General features: G+C 55.6%; 5 protein-coding genes across 5 annotated transcripts; 3 read left to right on the top strand and 2 right to left on the bottom strand.

Moving 5' to 3' along the window:
* Nucleotides 1-498: 498 nt before the first annotated feature.
* On the top strand, nucleotides 499-2,169 carry F5Z01DRAFT_620070 (uncharacterized protein; the record flags this gene model as incomplete). The annotated part of the gene is made up of 1 exon (XM_046261124.1): nucleotides 499-2,169. One exon carries the CDS (start codon nucleotides 499-501, stop codon nucleotides 2,167-2,169), a length of 1,671 nt encoding a protein of 556 aa, XP_046119501.1.
* A 125-nt stretch (nucleotides 2,170-2,294) lies between these two features.
* Nucleotides 2,295-16,940, bottom strand: F5Z01DRAFT_620044 (nonribosomal siderophore peptide synthetase; the record flags this gene model as incomplete). The annotated part of the gene is made up of 3 exons (XM_046261123.1): nucleotides 2,295-9,929; nucleotides 10,764-15,942; nucleotides 15,994-16,940. The coding sequence occupies 3 exons, from the start codon at nucleotides 16,938-16,940 to the stop codon at nucleotides 2,295-2,297; spliced, it is 13,761 nt and encodes a 4,586-aa protein (XP_046119500.1).
* Nucleotides 16,941-19,934: 2,994 nt separating this feature from the next.
* Nucleotides 19,935-21,921, top strand: F5Z01DRAFT_699291 (ornithine monooxygenase; the record flags this gene model as incomplete). The annotated part of the gene is made up of 3 exons (XM_046266375.1): nucleotides 19,935-20,902; nucleotides 20,953-21,529; nucleotides 21,611-21,921. The coding sequence occupies 3 exons, from the start codon at nucleotides 19,935-19,937 to the stop codon at nucleotides 21,686-21,688; spliced, it is 1,623 nt and encodes a 540-aa protein (XP_046119499.1). The 3' UTR covers nucleotides 21,689-21,921.
* A 615-nt stretch (nucleotides 21,922-22,536) lies between these two features.
* F5Z01DRAFT_548592 (uncharacterized protein) lies at nucleotides 22,537-25,452 on the top strand. Its single transcript, XM_046260583.1, has 3 exons — nucleotides 22,537-22,941; nucleotides 23,009-24,157; nucleotides 24,212-25,452. The coding sequence occupies exons 1-3, from the start codon at nucleotides 22,838-22,840 to the stop codon at nucleotides 25,017-25,019; spliced, it is 2,061 nt and encodes a 686-aa protein (XP_046119498.1). The 5' UTR covers nucleotides 22,537-22,837; the 3' UTR covers nucleotides 25,020-25,452.
* F5Z01DRAFT_548717 (NUDIX hydrolase domain-like protein) lies at nucleotides 24,581-26,473 on the bottom strand. The gene is made up of 4 exons (XM_046260584.1): nucleotides 26,440-26,473; nucleotides 25,904-26,260; nucleotides 25,059-25,843; nucleotides 24,581-24,990 (listed from the first exon to the last, which is right to left on the bottom strand). Exons 2-3 carry the CDS (start codon nucleotides 26,101-26,103, stop codon nucleotides 25,069-25,071), a joined length of 975 nt encoding a protein of 324 aa, XP_046119497.1. The 5' UTR covers nucleotides 26,104-26,260; nucleotides 26,440-26,473; the 3' UTR covers nucleotides 24,581-24,990; nucleotides 25,059-25,068.
* Nucleotides 26,474-27,946: the final 1,473 nt, after the last annotated feature.

The raw sequence follows: 27,946 nt of genomic DNA, 5'->3' as shown, positions 1-27,946 counted from the left end.
ACCTACAGCGGCTCTGGTGCCTGTGCAGGCGCTGGTGAGGGGACAACCACCACCACCACCACCACGACGGGCAGGGCGACCACTACGGGGGCTCCCCTCACCACCAACAGCACCAACAGCAGCAGCAGCAGGACCACCACCACCACCAAGAGCAAATCCGGGGTCCCTTGCCCCGCGCTCTCCCACGCCACGCCCACGTCCACGTCCCCTCCTCTCACCACATCCGCACCTCCATGTTCATGTCCTCCTCACGCTCCTGCTGCTCCCCCCACAAACACGACAAAGGACGACCTCGCGACGCCCTCATCGGCAAGCCTGACGCCGCCCACGACCGCCTCCTCCGCCTCGACGACCCGCGACGACGCCCTCGACGCAAAGGGCTACTTCTCCCGCTCCACCAGCGCCAGCTCGGCCACCACGCTCTCGTCCCTCGACGCTGGCCTTCCCACCGGCTCCAGAGCGCCGCCCAAGCCAGGCCACGTCCGCGGCGCGAGCGACATGGCCATTGACGAGAGCCCCCTCCTCACCTTCTGGGGCCCCGATCCCGTCCCCCTGCCCTCGCGCTTCGCCAAGATCAAGAGGGCCCTAATAGCAGGCCACGAGGAGGCCATCGAGGCCTCTTTCCACCGCCTCATCCGCGCCCTCCAGGCCGAGATTGACCACATTGAGGACCTCGGCGCCCACCTCATACCCAGCATCGAGTATGCCGACATGGAGGATCCCACGCAGACGGCGCGCTTCGGACGCGACCTCAGGCGATACGGCGTCGGCGTCGTCCGCAAGGCGCTGCCCGGCCGCGACGCCGAGTCCATGGTCGCCGAGACCATGGACTACCTCGACACCAAGCGCAGCTCCAACCTCAAGGCACAAAAGCAGGATCCCACCTGCTACGACTACTTCTGGACGCCCGCCCAGGTCCGCGCCCGCGCCCACCCGCACGTCCTCCGCACCCAGCGCTTCATGATGGGCCTCTGGGAGACGACCCCGGACGACCGCCTCGCCACCCGCCTGCCCATCACCTACGTCGACCGCATCCGCGTCCACGGCGCCGAGCCGCGCACCGACCAGGGCAACAAGGTCGACAGCCTCCCCGTCGCCGACGAGCCCCAGAGCGCCGACGACTGGATCAACGCCCTCCAGTCCTCCGCCGGCATCATCGCCCAGGTCGACAACGGCTCGCTCGAGCGCTGGGAGCCCGACGGCTACGGCCACGCCGGCACCTACCGCTCCGTCTTCCAGGGCAGCTGGGAGTCCTACGACCCCTGGGAGTGCGCCTCGCGCGTCTCCTCGACAATGGACCTCTACAACGGCTACGGCGCCTGCACCATCTTCCGCATGTTCCAGGGCGTCCTCGCCCTCAGCACCATTGAGCCCGGCATGGTCCGCCTCATGCCCAGTCCCCAGCTCGCCACCGCCTACTACCTGCTCCGCCCCTTCTTCTCGCCCCAGAAACCCGCGCCCGCCGCACGGAGCGGTCCCGAGTGGGACGCCTACCTCGCCCCCGAGAACTGGAAGCTCGAGCGCGACCCGGACACCATCATCCACGGCGCCGTGCCGGGCCACGCCCAGCGCATCACCGAGAAGTGGCATCCGCACCTGCACCTGCGTAGTAGCATGATCACCCTGCCGACCCTCCAGCCGGGCGACTACATCTTCTGGCACCCGGACCTGCCCTACCACATCTCCTCCAACAACCCGGGTCTGCAGACACCGCACCCGGAGAGCGTGAGTATGATGCTCTACATTGCTGCGGCGCCCCTGACACAGACCAACGCGCTGTACCTGGCGCGGCAGCGCAAGGCTTTCCAGAGGGGTCACCCAGGACCTGACTTTGACTCCTCCGGGCGGGGGAGTATCGCGGAGGACGCAAAGACGCGGCCTGGGGCCGAGGTCATTGCCGAAGTCGGTGGACCGGCTGGTCTGCAAGCCATGGGTCTGGCGCCATGGGAGGCGGCCGCCACACGCTCGACGACACCGCCGCCGAAGACGAATGGAAAGGCGGAGGATAGCGAGGGGACCAAGGTCAATGGAAACGGGAAAAAGAGCGAGGAGGAGGGGAAGAGCGCCGTCTCGAGCTCAAATTCCAGTTCAACAGCGGAAGCCGAGGTGGTACGGTTATCAAACATTATTCTCTTCCCAGATCGATCCATGATGGGGTACTCGGTCTGAGTTGGGAAAAGACGGCATGGGGCGCATTTCGGGGGAAGCATGAATATCCCATGGGGGAGGGACCATGAGGACACCATGGGGAGGGTTTGCATGCACCCACACATACACATGTGCACATTCGCACGTTAGGTGATTCTATAGACGGCACGGTTGGCGTTCCTGGATAGCACACGATGCTTTGAAGTATGGACATGAATCGACGGTAGTTGTACGTCGACAGGAAATGTCTGTACATATACAATGAAAAAAGCATCCGAATAAATACGCCTAGACGTCCAATGCGTGGACAAGCTCAGATACCCAGCTCTGGGCATCACCAGCCTCCCCTTCAGGGCCAAAGATACCAATGTCAAGACTTCTGTTCCGGAGTGATGCTTCGATATCCATAGCAGGCTGCATGCGTTAGTTCTCATAGAAGAAACAAAGTTAATGGGACCGCAAATACGTACCGGGAAAACATGCCTTACCACGACATCACCAACAGCCGATGCGTCGTAGGCGGTGGGCTCCTCGTCACCAGCACCACCTTCGACAACCCGTAAGCGCACGGCTTCTGGGGAAGAACCATACTCCTCATCACGATCGGGTAAAGACAGAAAGTTCACAAACGACGTGACCCGAACGCCCGTCCAGACCTCCACCTCCCACAGACCGACCGCTGCACGCCCTTGGCTCATGATCAGGCTGAGATCCCTCTGTACACGGCGCGCGACGCTCTCCAGTGGCCCGGTGGCCTTGACACGCAGCGGCACGAGATTCAGCCGCGGGAAGCTTGCGTCCAGGGATGTATCCTCTTGGCGGTTGGCCAGATACACGCCAAACACCACCTCCTCGCCGCCGCCCTCATGACCTCGGGCGAGGAGCACCTTGGCATAGGCGGCCAGGAAGAGGGACTGCACACCGACGCCCTTGGCGGCGGCATGCTGTTGGAGCAGAGAGGTGTCACGGACTGCCGATCGTGCTATATACGACACGCGAGGACGAATGGGGTAACCCGTCCGTGCCTCCGAGTCTGGCTCCACGCCAGAGAGGTACGACGTCCAAAACGCCTTTCTGGCACTGACGGACGACGGGAGATAGGGATTGGTGGCATATCTGTTCCATAGGTCGAGGCTGCTGTTGGGGAGTGATCGTGATACGAGCGCGTGGAGGAGGTGTTGCATCAGCAGCGGAAGACTGACACCGTCGTAGAGAGCATGGTGCACGTGGAGACGGAGATGCCATGTGCCAGCCTCGGTTCTCTCGCCTGGCTGCAAGTGGACCAAGTCTGACGCCGCCGACTTGAGGACGACCTGCAACAGCGGCAATTGTTTGTCCCCCGTTGCCATGAAGCGGGTGCGTAGGATAGGCGTTGATGCTGTGACGAGCCCCCACGCGGCCATGATCTCCTCTTTGCTGCACGCGCTGTCGAGCTCGTACGTAAACATCGGGTTGAAGACGGCGCCATTGGTGTTCTGCCATGTTCCCAGGACAAAGACCTGCATCGGCAATGCTGGCAGGATGGCCTCCACGTCACTGTGCTGCAGATTGTGGTGGAGGAGCAGGCCATCGACATCCAGTGATGGTGGCAGCTGCCATGCCACAGCTGCTTCTTGGTCTTGTGACCCTTCGCCGTCGGACTGGTTTGCGGTTGCCATCTCCACCAGATGGGCGATGCTCTCGGCCCGTATCAGGTCGCGAGGGCGCAAGTCAAGATCCTGCTGCTTCAGGAGTCTCGAAACCTTGAGAGAGCTGATGGAGTCCAGGCCTAGGTGGTAGAGCGTGTCCGTCATCCGGATGCTCGTCTCATCTACGCCAGAGGCTTGACTGAGAACGCTACGGATCGTGCTGGCGATGCCGCTCCAGTCCTCGTCATCTGTCAGTGGCGTGGTAAGCCTTGACTCATCCTCGCTCTCCGCGTCTTCCTTGATTGTAAAACTAGGCAGACCACCCAAGGAGATCCCTGCCGCTGTGAAGGAGAGCAGATCTGAATCCGGAGACTTAATCAGGAAACTCAGAACTCCGTCCAGTTGTTTGAGTAGATTCGAGGGTGACTCCAGAGGGACGAAACCAGGCTGAACGGCGATGCGCCAGGATAGTTGTCCTTGCTCGACTTCAGCCTCCACGCAGACCGGGTAATCGACCGCGGAAACGCCCCGAACAGAGTGGACGAGTGTGCTGGACCCGGTCTCTGCACTCTTTTGTAACATAAACAAGGTATTGAAAAGCCCTCCCATCGGTGCTCGGGCGGCCGTGAGAGCTTTGCGCAACGGATAACTCTGATACTGACGAACATCGCTCATACTCTCTTCGACATACTGCAGGAAGCTTCTGGCCGTCCCGTGTAGGATATACCGCATCGCTACAGTGTTCATGGTCGGGAACATGAGCTCTTCGGCGCCCCCAAAGTCACGTCCTGACATGATGACGCCAAAGATGATGTCCAGCTGTTTCGTATAGTATGCAAGGACGAGCGCCCAGCTGGCCTGGCACAATGTCTGCATGGTGATACCTAGATCTTTGCAGAATGCCTTAATTGTATCCAATCTCATGTCCGAAGTGGCTTCTGAAAAGCCCGGCGTGGTTGATGGCTCTGTTTGTAGTGAGACACCAAGATGAGTCGGTCTTGCTCCCTGGAGGTAATCGGACCAGAACTCCTGTGATTGTGCGCTCGGTGCCTCGAGTAGCCGACACAAGAAGATATCGGGCGACCTTGCTTCAAGTAGCTGACCATGATAGGCATTCTGAAGCTCCCGGTAGAGCAAGCTCAGTGACCACCCGTCGTAGAGAGCGTGCGCCATAGAAAGCACAACAAATCTTTGCGAGCCAACCGACATAAGTGACAACTGCAGCAACGCTGTCTGGCCCTTGCCATCCTTTGCTCTCAGCCGGCAACGCTCCATGACTCTGTCAGCTTCATCGAGGCTCTCTGTAACAAGACATTCGACCCAGGGATCATTCTTTGTGTAGATGACCTGGTAGAATGCGTTCTCCAGCGAATCATCCTCGACAGGGTAGAATCCTGTGCGCAAGATCGGATGAGCCTCGACTACTTGCGTCCATGCCTTCTTGAGCCTCTCCACATCGGCATCCTCGCTGAGTTGAAGCAGATCATGATTGAAGTACCACTGGAAGTCGGATTCCACCATGGCCGTTACCATGGACTCTTGTAGTGGCGTCGCGGGCACGATATCCTCCACGTCAGCCATGTCAACGACAGCACTGCGTGCCAGACTGTCGCGCAACCTCTGGCGGGTAGCGTCCAAGTCGGTGTTGTTGTCGATCTGAGTGTGAGACGTGGTAGTCTCTTCAGCTGAAGAGACAATGTTGGAAACTGATTGAAGCCGCATGATCTGAGATGCGGCGAGTTCAACGCCACATCGACGCAGTGCTGCGGATAGCTTCATGACATCAATACTGTCCAAGCCTAGCTCAAGCATGGTCGTGGTCCCGCGGATGTCCCCTTCGGAAGCCCCAGAGAGAGCACATATTTCTCTTCTTATCGTTTCCGCTATTTCTGTCCATGTGAACCCTGTTGGCGGCTCTTCGCCGACGATCGAGGGTTCTGTCCTGCCGGAAGATGCTGGGTCATTGTTGCTTGGTTCAAATGGCACAGATTGGGAGCTGTCCTTCATAGCCTGTCGCAAAGAATCGCTGAAAGCACCCAGCATCTCATCCAGCACGGCGACAGTTGCCACGTGCCCTTGGGCCACCAGCTGCACCCTCAAATTGCCGCCCTTCATCATTGTTGCCTCGAAGGCAAGGGGGTAGTCAGGATTCAACTCGCCGTCGACGAGCTGCCATAAGCCATGATCTTCCGGCTGCTCTATTTGAAGTGCAAAAAGCGTGTTGAACAGCGGCCGTCCTCCCGAGCACCACTTCTGAATGTGTTGAAGCGACACATGCTGACAGTCTAGGGTTGACAGTCCAAAGTCATGTGCGGAATGGATGAGCGAGGCCCATGTATCCTGCCCCTGAAACTTGTGGAAGAAGGGCAACGTGTTAAATAGGGGGCCGATTGTGTTCTCGATTCCCGGAAGGTCGATTGATCTACCCGCTGCGATCACACCAACAGTGGCCACACCCGAGTGATACTTCTGTAGCACAGAAGACCACACACCTAACAGTACAGCCTGCAAGGTGGTGTTTTCCGAACGACGGAACAGATCGATTGGACCTTGAGGTATGATCCTGCTACTAGCCACTGGACGGGAACTGTCGACACCTCCCAAGCCGGCCATGACAGGCGGCATCCAATCTCTCAAGTGCTGCTTCCAGAAGCTTTCACTAGAGCTAAAGTCCTGAAGTGGCCCATGCGTGAGTGCTTCAACGAACAAGGGCCCATCGGGAAGATCCCTACCGTCGACCTCGGCAGCGAGACGTGAAAGCATGAAATCAAAGCTCATGCCATCGTAGATACCGTGGAAAATGTTGATAAATAGTCTGGATTCCCCTCCACGCACGACATAGTAGATTTGTAAAGGCTCAGAAACGTTGTGGCCATTGGTGCTCAACCAGGCCTTGCGCATCTGCGTTAGAGCATGCTGAGTCTCTTCTTCAGTAGGTAGCTCGACATGCTCCCAGGGTAACTGCACCGCTTTAAGCGCGACTTGGATGGGACCGGAAGGCGTCGCTAGAAAGCGAGTCCGAAGGATAGCCAGCTCTGACACTAGACTATCCCAAGCATGGCGGAGCTCGTCTTCGCTGAGATGGGGCGATAGCTTTAGCTCGAATGTGTTGAAGTAAGCATGCCCTTCTGCAGAGGCAAGGGATCTCGATACGATGCCGCCCTGGAGCGGTGAACAGGGTGCAATGTACTCGATGTTCTCCGGCTGAACATGGAAAGCACGGCAGGCGGACGACAAATAGCGATGCTTGCACGCGGCCATGAGCTGTTTGGCCTCCTTGATTCCCGCTTCAACCGAATGTGATGTCTTCTGGCAAAGGACGAAGGCGAGGTCGTTGATCACGGGGTTTCTCAACAATGCCGTTGGCGTTGCTGCATCGAACCCTTGTTCTTTGAGGTGCGACGCAAGTCGTAGCACAGTGATCGAGTCCACCCCAAGATCGAACATGCTCGTGTCCTCGGTCACATCATTCTGCTTGAGGCCACTGTACGTGGACAATGCCTTGGTGAGCTTCGTCAGAGATGATACGCTTACTGTGCTTCTGCTGGAACGCGGTGTCGCCGTCAACGCGGAAAGCTGCGCGTGCGACAGATTGGCAAACAACCTCCTCAATTCCTTGGCTTCGGCCTTATTGTTGACGGACAATGGAATGAAGGGCAGCTGCAGAAAGTATGTTGGCACCATGTACCCAGGCAGCTTGGTACGGCAAGCCTCCTTGGCTTTGAGGCCAAGACTTTCGGTGTCCGGCATGACTTCAAGATTGCCTTTGTTGTTGGTTGTGGCAGAGACAATGAAGGCAACCAGAACGCTTTTCTCTGACGATCCCTGTGTGGCAACGACAGTTGCAGCATCCTGAATCTCAGGAACACCCCTGATGGCGTGGTTGATCTCGCCAATTTCAAGTCGTTGTCCTCGTAGCTTGACTTGGTCGTCTGCTCTTCCAAGGAACTCGAAACAGCCATCATGTAACACCCGCACGAGATCACCTGTGCGATAAATCTTCTCGGCAAAGTGTTGCAGCGTGGGGAAGCGTTCCGCAGTCAAGTCCGGTCTGTTGAGATAGCCCTTGCCAACAAGCTTGCCTGACACGCAAAGCTCACCAACTCCACCGCGCAACACCGGAACCTCGGTGCCTAGCTTGAACACGTAGGATCCAACATTGGGGAATTGCTTGCCTATGTTGCTTGGGCGACCGTTGGCGGGCACTCTCTGGTACATGGTAACACCAATTGTTGCTTCCGTTGGACCGTACGCGTTGTGTATCACAGCTTTTGGCCCCCAAACGTCCAAGATCTCCTGTTTCAAGGACTCGCCACCGGTGATGAACACGCCTTTACACAGAGAGGGTACTTCGGAGGGATGCGTAAGCCTGGCCAGACTTGGAGTGAGATCAATGTGGGTGATGCCGAGCTTGTTGATCGAACCCGTCAAGTCGTCTAGGATCATGTCTTTGGGGGCAGCAACAAGAGTAATCCCAACTGACCAAGTCCAGTACTGCTCAAGTACTGAGACGTCAAAGTGCAAAGACGCGAACTGTAGCCAGCGTGAGTCAGCTTGCCAGTGCCCACTGAACAGATCTTGGAAAGCCATCATTGCCTGTACGGCGTTCTCGTGCGTGATCTCACAGCCCTTGGGGGTTCCCGTAGTCCCAGAAGTGTATAGGCAGTAGCAAGTGGCTTCGGGAGATGTAATATCAATCACAGCAGATTCTATAGAGAATTCATCCAAGACAGACATGTCGATACGCACGACTTCTGTTGTGGTGCTGCTGAATGTGCTTTCAGCTGTTGTCAAAACGCAAGGGGCCTTTGAGTCTTCTAAGATGAAAGACTTTCGGCTTGCGGGTGCTGTGGGATCCAACGCCACAAAAGAACAGCCCGCCTTCAGAATACCAAGGATGCTGAAGTATGCCTCGGGGCACTTGTCAAAGTGAACTGCCACAATGCTCCCCACGGCTGCTTTGGTACGCAGCATGTTCGCAACCTGGTTGCCACGCTCATCCAGCTGTCGATAATTCCAGATGCGTTTCTCTATGGTCCCTTGGTGCAACGAGTCAATGAATTCTAGGGCAATGGTCTCGGGATTGGTTCGTGCCTTTTCTTCAACGAGCTGGTGCAGGTACTGAACCGTCGTGGGCATAACGGGGACTTCTGGAGGAAGCTGGGAAAACAGCTTGGGGGTGAGACGATGCAGGTCATCTTCCGTCTCCCCAGGGTGAAGTACAAGATGAGACAAGACTGCATCAAATTGATCCAAGAGGATGCGGCCTTGCTCAGCAGGGAGAACGTGCGGCATGAACGTGGTCGTGAGCCTCACACAGTCATCGGGGCCTGCCTCTATTTCCATCGAGACTTTGTAGTCGAGTGTGGCGTTGTCAGAGAGGAGTTCAAAAGGTCGTGAGGGCTCATGTTCATCCCTCTTCCGATAAGACACAAGAGTGTCGAAGATGGGAGTGGCAGGATGACCCAACCACTTTTGGACAGAGCTCAAAGATGCCGACTGGTGCTTGCGCACTTTGGTAGTGAAATCCATGATACTCTCGAGGAGACCCAGGTTTGAAGGCGTAGCTCTTGCGAGGACAGGAAGAGTTGTAATGCAGGGGATCGGCGTGGACTTGGTAGCTTCAGACGTCCTCTCTGAGATGGTCGACCCAAATACAACGGCTTCTTCCCCGAGATACGAAGAGAGAACTCTTGCCCAAGCCGCATGAATGGCTGCATGCACGGTGACACCTGCGTCCTTTGCTGCATCTTGCAGATGCGAGAACGAGAGCGACAAGGTTGAGGTTTCCGAGCGAAGAGACGTTGCAGGCTCCCGAAGAGGCGTCATTGTCGGAAAGGTATTGATCACTACATCTGTGGCTTTTGACTCCCAGAAGAGACGTGTTTCAGTTTGGTCCGCCATGTGTCGTGACATGATCACCTGCAGTCCCGGCTCGACCGGTGTGATGTTGAGTTCGTCAGCCTCCCCCTGCAAAGTCTTGCCCAGACCAACCAAAAGCTCATCCAGAGACTGGGCATCGTACAGCGCATGGTGGATGACAAGCGTCATTGTGATACCGTCCTCACCATCGTGTGCAAAGACGTGCCAAGGGGGCAGTTGAGGATGCGCAAGTAAGCTAGCTCTGAGATCCTCCACTAGCTCTGATACTCGCTCGCCGTGGTTAAGTATTGTCATTGGCAGGTCATACATTGGAGTATGTCTCACCATGGCATATGCGGTGTCGGGGTGAGAGACCGGGACGAGAGCCGTGCGCAGCATCGGATGTTGACGACACATTAGTTTCCAAGCCTCTGTAAAGCTGATGATTCCAATGGAGCTGTTGACCTTGTATGTCACGCTGTTAAAGTAATGGTGACCTCGCGTCTGGAGAAAAGCTGTATGCAAGGCACACTGCATCGGAGAGCACGGAAGAATAGCTTCAATCTCTGAAGTGGCGATTATCGGACTAACCTCGTCAGCCACGTCCTGGTAAAAGACACGTAGATCGTAGGCAAACGAGGGCTCCTTCTTTTGACGACTGTTCTTGAGGTGTTCGGCCAGTGCTGCGCAAGTAGGGTACTCGAGGACATGAGCGGACGACACATCGAGGCCTTCCTGTCTTAACTTGGACGCAATTTGCACAGCGTTGATACTGTCGAGTCCTAGCTGAAAGATTGTCGTATTGCGTGCGACCTTTTCGAAAGACTGTTTGGACAGCTCCGCCACAACTTTGCGAATCGTCGTTTCGTCCGCTGACCATTCTCCTGACCCAACATCAGCCCGGATGACGGGTCCTTTGCCGCGCCTGGGCCTCAGTTTCTCGAGCTCAGCCCGAAAATGGCTGGGTATGTCCCCTCTATCTGACAATATAGCGTACGGAGACTCCAGCAGTGACTCGAGCGCAAAAACGAAGGTCCCAGCCAGAGCTGATGCAACACTAGGATCCATGAAGTTCATGTCGTAGTGTAGATCGATGACCAGTGAATCTAATGACGGGCAAGGCACTATTTCGCAGACCACTGGCAAGTCCATAGTGCCCTTGTCTTCCTCGAGGATCCAGACGCGATCGTCCATAGGGTGAAGGGGCTGCTGAAGGAGAAGCAGGGTTTCGAACAGACCGACGCCCTGGCATCCACTGATCTTCTGAACAAGACGAAGTGGAGTGAATTGGTAAGGAAACACATTCAAGCTGAGACGGTGGAAATATTCAAGGAGCGAATGGCCGTGTGAGGCCGTTGATAGGTCCACTCGCAGCGGAATGGTGTTGAAGGTGGGCGCAACAAGTCTTTCAATGCTGTCAACATCGGCAGTCCGTCCGCTATTGACGTTACCGAAGCAGATGTCCGTTGATTTGTATGAGATAGACAGGGTTACAGCCCATGCCGCCTGACAAGCCGCAAGCATAGACACTCCAAGACCTTTCAAGCGATGGTTGAGTGTTTCCAGCGACGTGCGTACAGATTTGGTAATCAATGCCTGGTCTGTGCTCCCGCCCGCATTTGAGGGGAAGGCGTATGAGGGAACAAAGTCGTGGAAGTGTTTCTTCCAGAATGCTTCAGTATTGCCAGGCAGGTTGGCCATCTCTTGTAGAAGAGGCTCGTAGCGTATTGCTGGTGGCAGTTGTTCGCCTGCAGCGAGTGCCTCGACTTCGCGCCACAGAATATTGATAGCTACACCATCATACAAAGAGTGGTGGCAGATGAACGATAGAAACGACGATGTGCCGCGCCGAATCAAAGCTAGGGAAACAGGAGGCGTCATGGCATCGACCGGATCCGGCAATTGCTCCAAATGTGAATGAATGATTTCCTCAAATGAAGGAGTCTTTGCATCGAACTGATGCCAGGGGATGCTCCATTCTCGAAGAACCACTTGAGCAATGGAATGCTCCGCGTCCTCTGTCGTGGCGAAGCAAGTTCTGAGGATCTCATGCCTTTCAGTCATGCAATTCCAGAATGCCTGCATTTTCGAGGCCTCAACCTTGAGGCGCAAGAGGACTCTATTATAGTAGTTGCGACCACCCCGAGATAGCATGGCCGCTTGCAGAGGCGTGCATGGCAGAATGGAAGCTACTGCCTTGTCTTGAGAGATGAATGAATGTCGCAGTTGCTCTATGCAACTTTGAGGCAGTAAAGGTTTCTCAGCTATCACGGCCCTCTCCTCAACATCATGTTGGCCGAGATGACGCGCAAACTGCGCAATGCTTGAATTTCGGATGATGGACGAAACTGCCACTCTGCGATTCAGAGAAGAGCTCAAGTCGCGTGCGAGACGAATGGCAGATACGGAATCAATGCCTAGGTTGGCGAAAGGTGTCCATCGGTTGGCTTCGGTCGCAGATATCTTCAATGACTGTATGAGGGCTGCATGAATGTCCGATTCCATCGTGGACCACTCGCTTCCGTCCTCATTCAAGGTTGCTTGGGGCACGGCAGCCTCCAGATACCTTGATGGCAAATCTTGGAACCAATCCTGAAGTTGCTTCTTGTTGATCTTGCCACTCTTCGTCATGGGAATGCGGGCCAGAGGAATCAGGTAAGAAGGGACCATGTAGGAAGGCAGCTTGGACTGCATGAGACTGTACAGACCCGCACAGGCCTCGTGGTCGATGTCCAACAGTCCATCGCCGCCGACATGCTCAGCTGGCACGTAGAAAGCGACCAGTTGTTCCGGCATATTCGGAGCTCTTCTCCCAATCATGACAATCGCAGACGACGCCCAGGGCGTGGACGCGATGATGTTGCTGATCTCTGCCGCTTCGATGCGCTGCCCACGCAACTTGAGCTGATCGTCAATACGGCCTAGTATCACCAGGGAGCCGTCAGGGAGCATACGACCTATGTCTCCCGAGTGATATATCCTTCCGAAGCGAGGATGTTGGATGAATTTCTCTGCCGTCAGTTCTGGCATGTTGAGGTAGCCTTGTGCAACTTGGTCACCGCCATAGCAGAATTCACCAACCCAGCCCACTGGCACGGGATCGAGGCTCCCTATGGCCATCACCATGACTGAAGTGTTCGGGAATACCCACCCGAGATGCTCTACCACCATATCGGTTTGCATCTGTTTGACGCTGCAGATGTTGGTCGTCTCTGACGGACCATATCCCTGCCAAAGTATATCACCCCATTGGTCCAAGACACTGCGTGTCAAGGGCTCTCCCGCGGTGACCAGGAACTCCACACCTGGACATGTCTCACGACTGATGAGTGAAGCTACAGTCGGTGTCAAGCTAAGATGCGTAATGGAAAGACCATTGACCGTAAGCGCGAGGTCGGCAAACAGGGTGTCGTTGACGCCGGTGCAAAGGCACATGCCGGTTTTCCAAGCAAAGAAAATCTCAAACACCGAGACATCGAAAGCCTGAGAACACGCCTGGAGAAAGTTTGATTGCGCTCCTCGTTTGACTGGGTATACCCCAGAAAGATAGTCGATGTTGCTCACGATGTTGCCGTGGGTTACTGCCACTCCCTTGGGTGTTCCGGTAGTACCTGAAGTAAAGATGACATACGCCAAGCGGTCGCGGTCAGGCGGAATACACAGATTACGGGATCGAAAGTCATCCAGAGGCGTGCGCTCCACGTCAACGAGTCGGGCTTCTCGCAGATGTCCAAACAGTCGGACAGCGGCCGTGTCCACCGCGCAGTGCCGCACTTTGGCCAGGCGCAGGATGTCTTCCACCCGATCAGCTGGGGTCGATGGTGGCAAAGGCAGGTATGCACAGCCAGTTTTGAGGACGGCCAATATAGTTGCGTAGAGGAATATGGACTTTTCCATAAAGACACCAACAATTTGATTAGCGCCAACGCCTTGACTGAGCAGAAAATGCGCAATCCTGTTGCCCAGAACGTTCAATTCTTGATAAGTCACTGTCGTCTTGGCGAATGGAGACTCGTGACCGGGCTCGATGAACGAAAGGGCATCCTTGTCGGAGTTTTCTTCGACGACTTGTTCAAACATGGCAGCCAAGTCTGGCGTGCCTTCAAGCGGGACTGGCGAAGTATTATATGTGGCCGGTACTGGGATCAGTGCCCGACGTGTATCAGCCAGTGCGCTGTGTGATTGCTCAATAAGTTGTCCAAAGGCCAGCTTGAATTGTTGTAAGAGCATTCTCATCATATCACCTCGAGCGCTGTCTGAGTGGTATGTGATCTGAATCGAGAAGGATGTGTCGTTCGGCTCAGCCTCAAACAGGACTTTGGTTTCCAGTCTATCCAAGCGCCGGATTTCCTTTAGCAGGCCGCGCCTCTTGCTCTCAGATTTCGAAGACTGTTGATATACGAATAGGAGATCGTAGACGGTTTGACTGGCGCGCAACCCCATCATCTTCCTGATGTCGCCCAGTGGGATGATCGAATTTTCAAGCATGGCTCGATTGCATGAATGAATGTGGCGTAGCAATTGCTCGGCGTCGGACAACTTCTCAAAGTCGACGCGCAGAGGCAACGCAGCGATACAAGGGCCGATGATTTCTTCGATACCGCCCATTGGCAAGGACCGGCCTGAGGACACCACACCAAGTACAACATCTGTGCTGCCAAGTATACCGGCCCACACAACGTATAGCGCTGCTTGAAATAAGGCCTGCACGCTGCAGCCCAGATCTTTCGAGGCTGCGTCAACTTTGGGGTATGGAATCTCCACTTGATCTGCAATAACAAGCGGATCTTGCTGGCCTCCTAAGCGATCGACGAGCGTTGGAAAAGGATCCTTGGTCCATCCTTGTAAATGTGCGGCCCAGTATGCGCCTGATCGGTCAGCTGCGGGCGAAGACGCTAGCCATCGCTGCATGGCGACAACTTCAGCGAAAGGGGTTCGCTTCGGTATAGATTGTCCGCTGAGGAGTCGGTTGACGTCGGCGAGTATGATATCCATGGACCAGCCGTCATAGATGGCATGATGGGCAAGAATCCATACTCTCGTCCCGCCATGATTGTTGTCATAGAGTTGAACCTGAAAGGTTGGAGAGTCGATTGTCTGCTCACGTGAGAAGTGTGACTGACCGTCAACGATCTTGATCTGCTCTTCATCAACATCTTGCTTCACCAGGCAGACAAAGGTGCCATCCAGGAAGACGAAGATTCCTCGAAGTATGGCTGTTTGTTCTATTATCGTCGTGAAAGCCGCTGCCACTCGGTTGGCACTGTCGGCCACATCGAGCTCGAGTTCGTTCCAGTACAGGTCAGGCTGTCCGACTGTCTCGGCTAGCATGGCCGTTTGCAAAGCTGAGCAGGGGAGGATATCTGATACCGCAAATTTGGCGACATGAGTATCAGGATTTTGTGCCAGTACATCTTCCAAGCGATGGAGCAAGCTCCTCTGAGAACTGGCTGGGACGGCCTCTGTCTCCCCTTCCGCCGTCCGTACCAGATGCCAAGCATCTGCAACACTCTTGCATTTAATAAGGGAGGCCGCTGACGTTGGATACCCGACAGCTCCCAGGGAAGACGCTATGCGAATAGCAGAAAGTGAATCCAGACCTGCTGCTGGAAGTATTGTGTGTGCTTCAACATGCGGGCCCAAGATATCCATAAAGGCACTCATAAACGACCCCGGGATGCCATGCTCTTCCCCAGAGTTTGTGTTCGCTGATAGATTTGTAGCGTAATCAGCAAGCAGCTTTCTCTTGTCCACCTTTCCACTTGGGAGTTTGGGGAAAGAGTCACTCAGCATGAGGACGCTTGGGATCATGAACTGAGGCAACCACTTTTTGCACTCGTCCCGGATGACGTCTTCCAGTACACCCGGGTCCGTGGCGCAAAATGCGACCAATGTGGACTCGTGAACGGCGACGACAGCACCATGACACGATTTCACACGTAAAATGGCTTGCTGTACCTCGTTGATCTCCAGTCTCTGACCGCGAAGCTTGACTTGCCCTTCAGATAACCGGCCCAGACACTCGAGAGTGCCATTCGACAAGACTCTTGCTTTGTCCCCGGTTCTGTAGAGGCGACCGTAAGGAGTCTCGATGAAAGCGGCAGCCGTTTGTGTTGGGCGATTCAGGTAGCCTTCAGCCAGCTGGTGGCCACCTACTGCCAACTCTCCGACCTCGCCCAAAGGCAGAACCGTCAAAGCTTCCTCGTCGGATTTAGCTGGTTGGATGACAAAAGCAGAGACGGTGTCGAGCGGAAACCCAATATTTTGAACACTCGATACGGCTTGCATCGCTGGTTGAAGAGTACTGCGCCATGTTAGCTGACTCTGAAGTTGTCATCCGCTGTTATAAACTTACCAATGAATGGTGGCTTCTGTCGGGCCATACATTGCCCAAAGGATACTCTCTCGCCCCTCGCCTCCTCCAAATTCATGGATGACTGGCTCCGTGAGCATCTCACCAATGGTCAGCAAAAGCTTGAGTTCAGGCACGGCATTTCGGGACCGTAACAGGCTCCCTGCCACAGTTGGTGTAAGCTCGCACGCATCAACATTGGTTTCTCGTATGGCGGCTGCCAGGTCATCGAGCAACTGGCCACGCTCCACACTGACCAAAGTGCGTCCTCTAGCCAAAGGAAAGAAAATCTCAAAGACCGAGACATCGAAAGTCGGGGCGGCAAACTGTAAAAATCGGCTAAATTGGGGTATATGTCGTTCATGCGCAAGCAATGCTTGAGTGGCGGCGCCGTGCGATAAGCCAACACCTTTGGGTGTCCCTGTAGATCCCGAAGTATACATGACATAGGCGAGGTCCGTCGAGGAGACTTTTGGTGAGTGCTTGGATGTTGCAGGCTTTTCAGACATCCACTGTATTGTCATTACATCTGCCTCTACCCCTTCCGGCATCCTGGCCACTAGATCTTCTTCCACGAGAACCACTGCTGCGGAGACATCCTGGATGATAAAGGATACTCGCTCCGGTGGCGCGTCGAGGTTCAAAGGACAGAATGCTGCACCGGCTTTGAGGATGCCCAGAAGACTAGCGTACAAGAGAGGCGACTGCCTCATCAGGATCGGGACCACGAAGGGAGCATCGCGATTCCGAACAACACTGGATAGTTTATCTGCGATGGTATCTGAAACAGCGTGTAGCTCGTCGTATGTGAAGGACGTCCGAAATGTCCCCTGGAGATGGTCTAAAGCTGGTGAGCTCGATGTACCGGCAACAAGCTCATGTAGAAGGGCTGGGCCAGGCAGCTTCGCCGGCTGAGGGTTGATAATTGATAACTTTGCTGACGAGTCCATCATGTAAGAATGAAAGCTTTCGAAAATAAGAAAAGACACTCGGACACGTCCGATATGCAACACAAGGAGGCCAAATATGACTTGTAGACCATTGCCAGTGAGCAAGCCCAGAACAGTAGGCGATGCAACATGCAGCTAATGCCAGCAACAGCCAACCCAAAGCAACAATTTGCCAAAAAAAAAAAGGCTGTCAAGCGGCGCAAGCTGCAGGCGGTCGGCCAATGATAGCAGCGATGATTCTTTTGCAAGAAACGTGGATGGTTCTTTGTCAAGTCAGGCTGTATGAGGCACTGGTATCGGTCTTGTGGACAGAGCTCCAGCCTGTCAGAGTGCAGCAATTACTCAGCTATGGATTCGCGGGAGCGGAGGCCAACGGCAAGACAGGCAAGGGTGCTGGTGAGAATGTGACCGCCTGTGTCCATTCGTCTGCTCCTTGATTTCACAGGGTAGCGCGCGTCAGTTGCTTAGAGTTCGGGTCGTTTTGAATAAGTGCCGTGGAGGGCGCGTGATGCCTGAGAAGGTGACTCGCGAGTCGTGAGGCTGCGGATGTAGCCGCCTCGATCGAAAATGGAGCGTTTTCAATGTATGTCGTCACCACTCAATGTCGAGGTGTAATGTGCCCAAGTACTTAGGTAGCCGAGTCGGTGTCAGTGTTCGAATCCGGCCGGCAGTCCTTTCGGTGAGACAGCAGACATTCGTGGCATCGCGAGGGGAGCAACAAAATACTCTGTATTAAATACGCTGCGTCGACGGAGCATACGCCAAGCGCGGGCATACATTACCACGTCGGTCTGGGTGCCGGATCGAAGCTAGTAACAGGCAGTCCTCCACACTGAAGACCCAACAGGCAGCTCGGAGGCCCAACACCTGTAGCTTTAAGCTCGTGGCTGGAGACAGCGGGTAAGTAGTTTACGTCTGTTCAGGGCAGCGATGCAGCGTACATCGGCGTGGACAGGAAGCTATTCTGGTGGAGAGCGAAGCGCCCTCTCAGCGCAAGAGATGCCCATCATCTGTGGGGAAGAATGCGCGCTATGCTCCCAACGGGATCGCTGTTGGCGTTGCAGGCTGGGGGTGAGAAATTGGCCGCCAACGGATACTTCTCGTGCCGGGCCCTAGAGTGGCTTCTGCTCGATCAATAGGGAGATATTTCCGTCATCATGCTTCATTGTTTTCCCATGCGCGCGCAAGCGCCGCGAAGCTGCGATGTCCATGGACCGGTAGGACTAGGACTGGTGATGGATTCAGGGTCCGTATTGACATGCCGAGCATCGGCGTTTGATCAGAGCGGCACCGTTTCTCGCGACATGAACACGATGGAGTCATGATCCAGCAGAGCTTGACGGGGTCATACGGAATGCAAATTTTTCTCGTGGAGTGGGACCGAGGGACGAAACAAGGCGGCAGGAGCCAAGTTAGGCAGAGCACTTTCCAATTTCCACGAGGAGCAGTGACTCGACGCCAGAAGGTGGGCAGGAGCGAATGAAGACGAGGGTCAGACGAGAAGCGGACAAAGGCCCCTGTCTGTTCCCCACTGCAGCGCAAAATTTATCTTATCAGATCATCTAATCAATCAGGAAAATCCCTCAAACATCGAACCACATCGTCAAACCCTGCATTGGACCGGCAGATCAGCACCCCTTTGCCAGTACCTCCTGCGTCAAGGCCTGAGCTGCGTACAGCTGTGCAACGGCTGCTAAAGGGCGCAGGTGGCAGCTGGTTGGTGGCGGCTTCGCATTGACATGATGCTGGTGGCTTTTGGAGTACCTACGATGGCGAGGTGAGGCGAATTAGGACTGACGTCTCAAAGTACGTGCTTTAGCGTGCGCATCCCCATTCCGCTAATTTCCTGGATTGGTAGAGAATTTGCGAGATCGGGGCAGCGCAACAGCCGAAGCTTGTCTACACTCTACAGCAGGCCTACGGTGGGGTCTTTCTTCAATCCCTGACACCATCTTATCAGATCAACATTAGACTTGGGTGCACACGGCAAGTGGACATGTGATCTGCAGGACTCTAAGTAGTCAGCTCGGCTCGACATGGCCACAAGGACTTGGCTACTGCACGGTGCAATACGAGCCGAAGCCAGCAGCCTGTTGATTCCAGGTCTCTTGGGTCCCTAATGTGCAAGGTGATTCACCAGTTGGAAATTCCTGAGGATTGCGGTTGAAACACACGAGAAGCGATCGACTACCGACTGGCCACTATCCACCAGAGCGGCATCTGAGTTGACTGTGGGGATCGCCATTTGCCTCATTCCTCGTTCTCAAATCTCACCACTGCCGGGGCGGGTACCTCGAGACACCAAAGCGACCAGTGACGGGCGTTTGCGGAACTGCGCTAGGGTTTACCTTCGGCACACTGAGTAGGGGGCTATCCACTAACAGCCCGACATGGACTTCCTCCCACAGTCCCATTACGTACGGGCTGTAATTACTGCGTATACGTATACCGCCTTGCATTGCCTCCAGTCTCATAATGGCGCAAAGCCAAGGGACCAGGCCAGACTGGAGTCTGCATGACCAGGGGACATGCGGCAGAAGGGACCAAAGGGGCGCTGCTACATGTACAAGTTGCTGAAGCGGGAAGCCTGGAGAGGTTTATACAAGTACTTTCGGCACATGACGGAATCTTGCACTAATTCACCCCCTGTGAGCCGACGGGTCCAACACTTCTCAGTCCAGTCTCTGAAGGATATGAGAAGCGCCATCCCCAGGAATCTCACACGGCTCCAAAACCTGCTAAGTTCTTCACGTACGCATCAGTCTCAAATCGGACTCTTGATCGGCCCAAGGCTAGCACCGTCTCGCTGGGTCTTAGACTCTTGGCTCTTAGTCCCGACTGTCAAAATTGGCACCACCCACGCACAACGAATAACACCCCCGCCAACCCGTCATTGACGCCATCATTTACACGCGTTGAAGCACCAAACCTGTGTATATATATCCGGTCTTGAGGACTACAATCCAGCGATTTGGACAAGCTACCCAAACGAGAATGTCACCACATGCTGAAGACACCTTTGACAGCGATAGCCTGGACTACCGCGCCATGAGTGGCTCATACACAAATGGCGACAGCACCGCCCACGATGCCCACGCCAACGGTGCCAGCGGAGCTTCAAGCACTCGTCTCTCAACGCCCGTGAGCCACGGTTCAGACGGGAAGCCTCAGTACCGCGAGAGGTCGCCACATCTGACCGCAGCCGACCCTGAGAGCGAGCACGACCTCATCTGCGTAGGGTTTGGGCCTGCGAGCCTCGCCATTGCTGTGGCTCTCCACGACTCTATTGCTGCGGGCAAGCAGCTTCGCCCAGATGGCACCGCACCTCGTGTTCTTTTCATAGAGAAGCAGCCTACGTTTGCGTGGCACACGGGCATGCTCCTGCCTGGCGCCAAGATGCAGATCTCGTTCGTCAAGGACCTCGCCACCATGAGGGATCCCCGTTCAGAATTCACGTTTCTGAACTATCTCCACCGTCAAGGCCGTCTGGTCGATTTCACAAACCTGGGCACCTTCCTACCGGCGCGTGCCGAGTACGAGGACTACATGCGCTGGGCTGCCTCCTTCTTTGAGCCCGTGGTGCGGTACAGCAATGAGGTCATCTCCGTCTCGCCAGACTCGGGGGCCAAGAGCGTCAAGAATTTCACAGTCCAGTCTCGCAATGTCGAGACCGGCCAAGTGAGCTCATTCCGCGGGAGGAACGTGGTGTTTGCGACGGGCGGCGCGCCGTCTCTGCCCAAGAGCTTTCCTCAGAAGCACCCGCGTGTGATTCACTCGTCACAGTATGCCAACGTCGTGAACCAAGTCCTCAGCAACCCCAACGCCCCGTATCGCGTGGCTGTCGTTGGTGCCGGGCAAAGCGCGGCCGAGATCTTCAGGGACCTGCAGAACAAGTTCCCCAACTCGCACACGCGGCTGCTCATGAGGCAGGAGTTTCTGCGTCCGAGTGACGACTCGCCATTGTAAGCAATCGAGGCACCCATTTCTCCCTAGAAATCCAGCTAACCGACAGCGTCAACTGCGTCTTCAACCCCGAGTATATTGAAGACATGTTTCCTCGATCAGCCAAGCACCGCAACAACCTGTTGGCCGAAGCGCGCGGCACCAATTATGGCGTGGTCCGCCTCGAGCTTATCGAGGACCTATACGAGCGCCAGTATGAGCAGCGTCGTGAGCTAGGACGCGACGACAAGGTCTGGCCGCACCGAATTTTGGGTGGGCGGCAGATTCGCAGCCTGGAACCTCTTGCGGATGGCCGGGTCGACCTGCATATTCAGAGTCTCGAGGACATCACCCCGGAAGGCTTTGTCGGTGTCGAGGAGCATTTCGAGGCGGACCTCGTGATCGCCGCGACGGGCTACCAGAGGGGCGCGCACGTCGACATGCTGCGCGGCGCTTGGGATCTGCTGCCCAAGGCGCTGCCCAGCAATGTCCAGTACCGCAAGGGCATCGCAGGCTGGAACGTGGACACAGAGCACGGCGAGCGAACAATCGCAGTCGGCCGCGACTACCAGGTCAAGTTTATCCCTGGGACAGTCGCGGAAGGGTCTGGTGTCTGGTTGCAGGGCTGTTGCGAAGGAACGCATGGAGTAAGTCTTGGCCCTTGATTCACCCGGGTGATAGACAACCCCGTGGGACACGCGTACCTAATGCTGACAACGTTACCTTAGCTGTCGGATACCTTATTGTCAGTCCTTGCGACGCGTTCGGCCGAGATTGTCAATTCTATTTTTGCACACAAGCAATGATTGGAAGGGACGGGATGTTGTGACGACGTGGAGGAGACATGGTGCGAGGTCGCGGTTCAAAAGGTCCTGGTCAGACTAAAACTCGTGTGCAATGAGGCTATAGCGTCTGAAACATATTCAACGCTATGATCGCGTCGGAACCGTGCCGCTGCAGACTGGAGTTAGTCAACACAGAAATTAGAAAATACTGCCCAAGTGTAACTGTCGTTACGATCGCGCTGGTGGTGAGAGTCGCGTGAAGGACATGTTTACTTTCAATACATGTTCCCTAACGATGAGCGCAGGCGGATCTCCAGCAGACCAGCTCCCCATAATTAGGGCTGACGAGGCTGCGCACCGCGTTCCGAGGAGACGAGGAGCGGCGGGTGCTTCATCCAGGCACCTCAATGAATTCGATCCAGCCACGATGGAAAAACATGAGGCACCCGTAGGGCAGACCTACCTGCATGAGAGAGACGCAAGTCCGTGACGAGGCCACGACGACGCGTACGTGGACAGTGGGAGTTTGCAGGACAGCTGGCGGCATGCGGGGGCCGCCTGGGAGCATCCGCTAAGCCCAAAGGGTCCGACCCGGGAGTGGGCGCTGCGGCAAGACCAAGGACTTCATCATCGCCAAGCAGGGGCCCACGTTCTTCTTTGCCTCAAGATAGCTTGGAGGAATTAGGCTTACAAACAAAGCACGATTGCCTACCTGCCTGTCCACCACTGAGCCGCCCGGAGCCTCATTGCTTGACCCATAAAACGTTGAATACCCGAGCCCCTTGTCCCTCGGTCCAGGGGTAACGACGCTTCCACAATGGTCCCTTTGTCGACAGGGTCCGTGGCTCTCTTTCGGCCGGAAGTCGTCGTGGTCTCCATGCAGGTCATGACGAGGATGGATTCAGATCCAGTCTTGGGGAAATAGAACCGGTGCCTGAGCTGTGAGCTCAGCGTCAGCAAGGCTGGGCGCCCTTGGATGAGATCGCACATACATAGCTGGCTGGCCCTGCGGAACCACAAGGCTGCCACGATGAACAATTTGGTCGTATCTTGACTTGTTGATACTCGGGCGCCCATCTCGGTCTTGCACGCTTCGCACCAAGACATTCTGCCGCCGGACATCTGACCACTAGTGCCGATCTACTACATGACGCAACAGCAGACGACACCATGCAGCCCTCCCACAAGGACGCGGACAAGTCCTCGCAACGACTGCCTGTCAACCCCAGACGGCATAAGGTTCCCCCCGAACACCGCAAGCGTGTCGCCACAGCGTACGTGTAGACCAGACTGCCCGCTCTTTCACTCATCGCTGTTCACCATGGCTGATCATCAAGACAGATGCAACAGCTGCAACCTCCGCCGGACAAAATGCTCGGGTGATCAACCCTGCACGCAATGCGCAGCTGCATGCCGTGAATGCGTGTATCCAGTGATCTCGCCCAAAGTATCCGTCTCAAAGGCCGAGCTCGAAGATCTTCGTCATCGCGTGGAGGCTTACGAAAAAGCATTCAAAGACATCGTTCCCGATGCTGAGAAGCGTAAGGAACTACTCGGCTCTCGTGCCGGTTCACTTACACCAACGACCAGGGGGTCGTCCCCTGCATCGCGGACCGGTGCGTACGGTCACCAGCCTCTTAGCCCCGTGCAGACTGAAATCACCGGCACGACTGAAGAGGAGCCAGCTTCACCCTTCCCGGTTGAAGGTCACCTCCTGCACGACGGAGTTGGTACGCCCCGTTTCCATGGCGAGACGGGCGAAAAAGCCTTCACAGAGGAGCTCAAGTCCTTCTTGAGAGGGCTACTACCCCTGGGAGAAGCCAGCACCGTACCGTCAAGTATAGGACAGTGCCAGACCGCTGACTCGCGTCCATTACCGGCGCCCGACGCCAATCCCTTGTGGCTTCCGCCGCCCAACACGACCCGTATCATGCTTTCGGTCTTACGCTCTTTCTTGCAAGACGGGACAGATGAGCAGCCATCTCCCAGCGGGGGGCTGTATTGGTTTGGCAATCTCACCTCCATGCCGTCGATACCCACGTCCAGCGGCAACGTGGAGGCGGACACGAGAAGCGCTCGTCGTCTATCCTTCTACCAGACGGGGCTAGCACTGGCATGCCGAATTGCCTCGACAAAGCCATCCGCATCTGGATTTTCGCATGACAGGAGCGAGCCCTTCTTTGCGCGGGCAACGACACTGCTGGGAAATCCTCTCGATGTAACTCGCTGCTCGATGGGTGAGGTGTCCGTTCTGACCATGATGGCTTACTACTTGCTCGAGTCGGATCGAGTGGAAGCAGCATATGTGTACATTGGCGTCGCCTCTCGCGTGGCGTTTGGCGCCGGCGCTCACAGAGGCAACGTCGACGAGAGGGGGAAACGGATATTCTGGACATTGTATGTTCTGGATCCATGGGTGAGCTGTCTCCTGGGGCGTCCCACAGCCATCCAGGACGAAGCCTTGATGCTGCCTCTGCCAGTTGACTCGCCGTAAGTACCATCATTACATCAAAGATATGTCACGCGTAAGCTTACATGAAGTAGGAACATGCCTCCGTCAGCCGGCCTGCATGCAAACGTCAAGCTTGCGCGTATTTCGGACTACATCACCTGCAATCTCTACCGCATTGCTGCCACGCGCGAGAATGCAGACACCTCAGCTTCCATCCGGGACAAGGCGACATTTCTCCTTGAGCAATGGCAACAAAACATTCCTGCAAGCCTTCAACTCACCCCTGAAGGCGTCAGCAACGACTCTGCCACGTGCGCGCTGCACATGCACGCCAACGACCTGATCATCATGATCCACCGCCCAGCGCTCCTCAAGGCCGTGCGATCCGCACTCTCCAACAATGGTTCACAGAGTCCTTCGCACGCACCACAGTGGGAGTCCTGTATAGCCGCTGCCCTCCGCAACATGCGTCTAGCCCGTCATATTGCAACACTGCACCGACCGCGACGACTCCTCCATGCCGGTCTACACTGTGTGTTCAGCGCAGCCCTGTGTTTCATGCTGCAGAGCTTGCTGGGGAACGACGATCTCACCACGGCGCGAGAGGTGGACTTTGCCGTGGAGCTCTTTGATCGGGAGGCGCAGACCGGCAACACGTACGGTCTCAACTGCGCCAACGCGCTGAGAGAACTGCACATGCTCATGGCGAAGCGCAGAGGGACGCAGACAGCCATGGAGATTGAGCAGGCGTTTGAGCAGCACCTTATTCAGAACACGACATGGGATACGCCAGATATGCCTTCTCACGTGGCTGGAGGGGATGTTGTGTCCTTGCAGGACGACGTGCTTTCGTGGATGGAGCACGACTGGTCTTTCGGAGGTCAGCACTTCCCTCGATGATGATAAATGCCCGATATCGACATTAATAGTAATACATACAATGTGCACACTACTCAGGCGTGGGCCACAGTCCTGAGAAGAAGCGATCCGCCTCCTGCGTCAAGTACTGAATGTCTTCCTCGCTCATCACGCCCTGGCCCTCCATCTCCTTCTGCGGCTGCACATTCTCCAGCGCCATGGCCGCCAGCTTCTCAAACTGCGGCGCAAGTTCCGCACGTTGCGGCTCCAGCAATGTCTCGATCAGCTCCAGACCTGGGAGCAGTCTCGTCAGCAGTGGCGCCTTTACGCTGCGGTCCGCGTGGTTCCAAATATGCCATGCCGCCAGTCGCACACAGCGCCGCCACTGCGCCGAGTCAGAGGTTGTAATCTCCCCGACCGTCTCGCGAAAGACGGTGAAAGCGTCGTGGGGATCGCGTCGCGCGTCCTCACCCGTCTGCTTCCCCACTGCCTCTCCTAGACAGTACCTGACAAGCACCTCGATCCTGCCCAGGTCGCCCTCTGGCCAGACGCGACGCAGGGACTCCACGACGCCGGCCGCCACCTCGGATTCAGGCACCTCCGAGGGCTCGAACCATGCGTGGCCCTCATGCTCCCAGCCCAGAGTCAAAGGCTCCGTGCTCGATGATGGCCATTGGAAGGCGAATGGATGCACGCTCCACTCATAGTTGAATTTGTTGTCGATAAAGGAATACGGCTTCCCGTGACAGAGGTAGTGCAGGGAATCCTTGGTGAGTTTCGTCTCCTCATGCAGCTCCCGCAACGCGGCACTCAGCGTTGACTCGTCTTCCGCCTCCACCCCCCCAGAGATGGCCGCGTACTTGTGCCTTTTGCGTTGTTAGCTTGTTTATGAACGAAATGTGGAGAGCATGGCGGCGAAAGCTCACTGGTATGTATTCACCTTGTCGCTTCTCTTGAAGAGAGCGACTCTAGGCTTGCCATCACCATGTCGACGGAACAAAAAACTGCCGACGACGGCGCGTTTCTGTAGGGGGGCCTCAGCGGGCGAGGTTGTCGCAAAAGCGCATCGTTGCACTGGTCGCGCGGCAGATGAAGCTGAAATGCGTGTGAGTGTGCGCAGAGACATGGTTCACGGAGGCCGGAATGGGAGTCCGTGGTTGTGATCAACTGAAATCAAATGTGGTGACCCAATCTTCGACGTCCACTTGGAACTTGTAAGGGGCTCCAAGTCCAGTTCGCTCTATCTCGGAAAACTCCACATCTGCCCGCGGGAAACTACCAAGCTGACAGATTTCAGCAGTCAGCAAGGGCCTGTGAGTGGGTTGAGAGCGTCTGCTTTATTCTGACGCCCCTTTAGGAGGCGACTTCGCGCCGCCAGCCGACGACCTCAGCCTCGCGCTGTCACTTGTAGAGGATTTGGTACGATTCGTCGTCATTAGAATGCCAGATCATGGTTGATTACCTTTTGCCTGCGAGCGAGGCATCTGAAGGTCACGTCGAGTGCAACTGTGTGTGAATAGAAACTCAAAAGATGGGCGGGATGCTGAGCTTCAGAACCATGTTGACTGGTGGTAAGCATCGAGAATGAACTTGGTGCTGATTTTGTCTTTTCAGCTTCTAGGTCATTGCAATTCATATCAGCTTCCAAGGGCGCATAGCTGAGGCGGCAGAGCATGGAACCCACCTGCTGTTGAAGTGCCAAGTATAGTCAAAAGTGTTTCGGCCTAGGTCTCGAGCTCGCGGAATCTTGGGCTAATTAATTCCATGTCAGCACGTTGGATAAGTACGTAGTGCCTGGCACCTCACCTCATGATGGAACATCGGTGCTGGGGGGTGAGGTTTGACGGACTTGCGGGACCAGGGGGATACGTCTCCTATTGCGGCGGCACCCTGGGCTGGAACGGTTGGAATCTGAAAGCTCGCGAAAGGAGAATACACTCATGGCGCAGCTCGAGTGACCAACACTGGCTACGTACCAGTCTCGTCTTGCTCTCAGTCTGGGTTCCACGCAACGTCCATCTAGACGCGGCAGAATATCCTGGCTGCCGGGATACTTCACTCCTCACGCTAATCCGAATATTAAACGGTTGTCTTGATACGGTCCCCGTTCAGTTACGTACTTAAGTACGCAGTCCGTCCCTCTTCCCGGTACGGAGTAGCGCAGGAGGCATGGGGTCCTCGCGATGACCAATGTACGAGAGACTCAGGGGTTCCGGTGCGGCATCATTGCGGAGACTACCATGCACCGCGCTGACTGACGACAGAGACTGGGTTCAGGGAGGGAGTAACAATCATGAGGAGTACATTTGTCGAGAATTGCACGTCATTCATGCCCACAAGGTGCCCCCTCTTGCGAAGTGATATCCACCCCTGCCGGATCGTAACGTGCCTCGCATCTTGCCGTCAGCTTGTAACACATTGCAAGCGGACCTCATGAGCAACATTCCTCGCAGTGACTGAACCGCGTCCGGACTGTCAACCATTGACCAAATCCTCCACTTACGTCGAGTACAAAGCCTCGTCGAGGGGTAGGGCTTTCCACGTACATGGTATACCAAGGGGCTTCCGCCAATATGTTTGCGTTCATATTAGCAGGCTTGAGCAGTGTAATTAGGTGACGCAGCGCGGCATGATTCAGGGCGTGATATGGCCCGCGAGAGTGACGACTGGCGACTCGAGAGTCTTCTTCCAGTGGGGGCCATGGGCCCAGGGCATGGCCCATGAGGTCACGTACTCAAGATGATCTCCAAGTTGGTCCAAGAGAATAATTACTCGATGCGGGTGTCGTCAGCCAAGCGTTTCGGCATATTGCCCTGAGAAGATACGTAAGTTTTTTTTTCTTCTTCGCCTTCAAGTGGAAGTTGTGCAGATTAGTAACAGATTGGCGCTCCTCAATGTCGGATTCGTCGTGTACATGTATTGAGGAAATCGAAATTCCAGAAATCATGCACACGTTTATTTGAAGCTGA

This window comes from Emericellopsis atlantica, assembly GCF_019669845.1.
Source record: "Emericellopsis atlantica unplaced genomic scaffold F5Z01scaffold_9, whole genome shotgun sequence".
Classification (NCBI taxonomy): Eukaryota; Fungi; Ascomycota; class Sordariomycetes; order Hypocreales; family Bionectriaceae; genus Emericellopsis; species Emericellopsis atlantica.
Note: the sequence above shows the minus strand (reverse complement) of the source record. Positions and strands in the feature narration are given on the sequence as shown.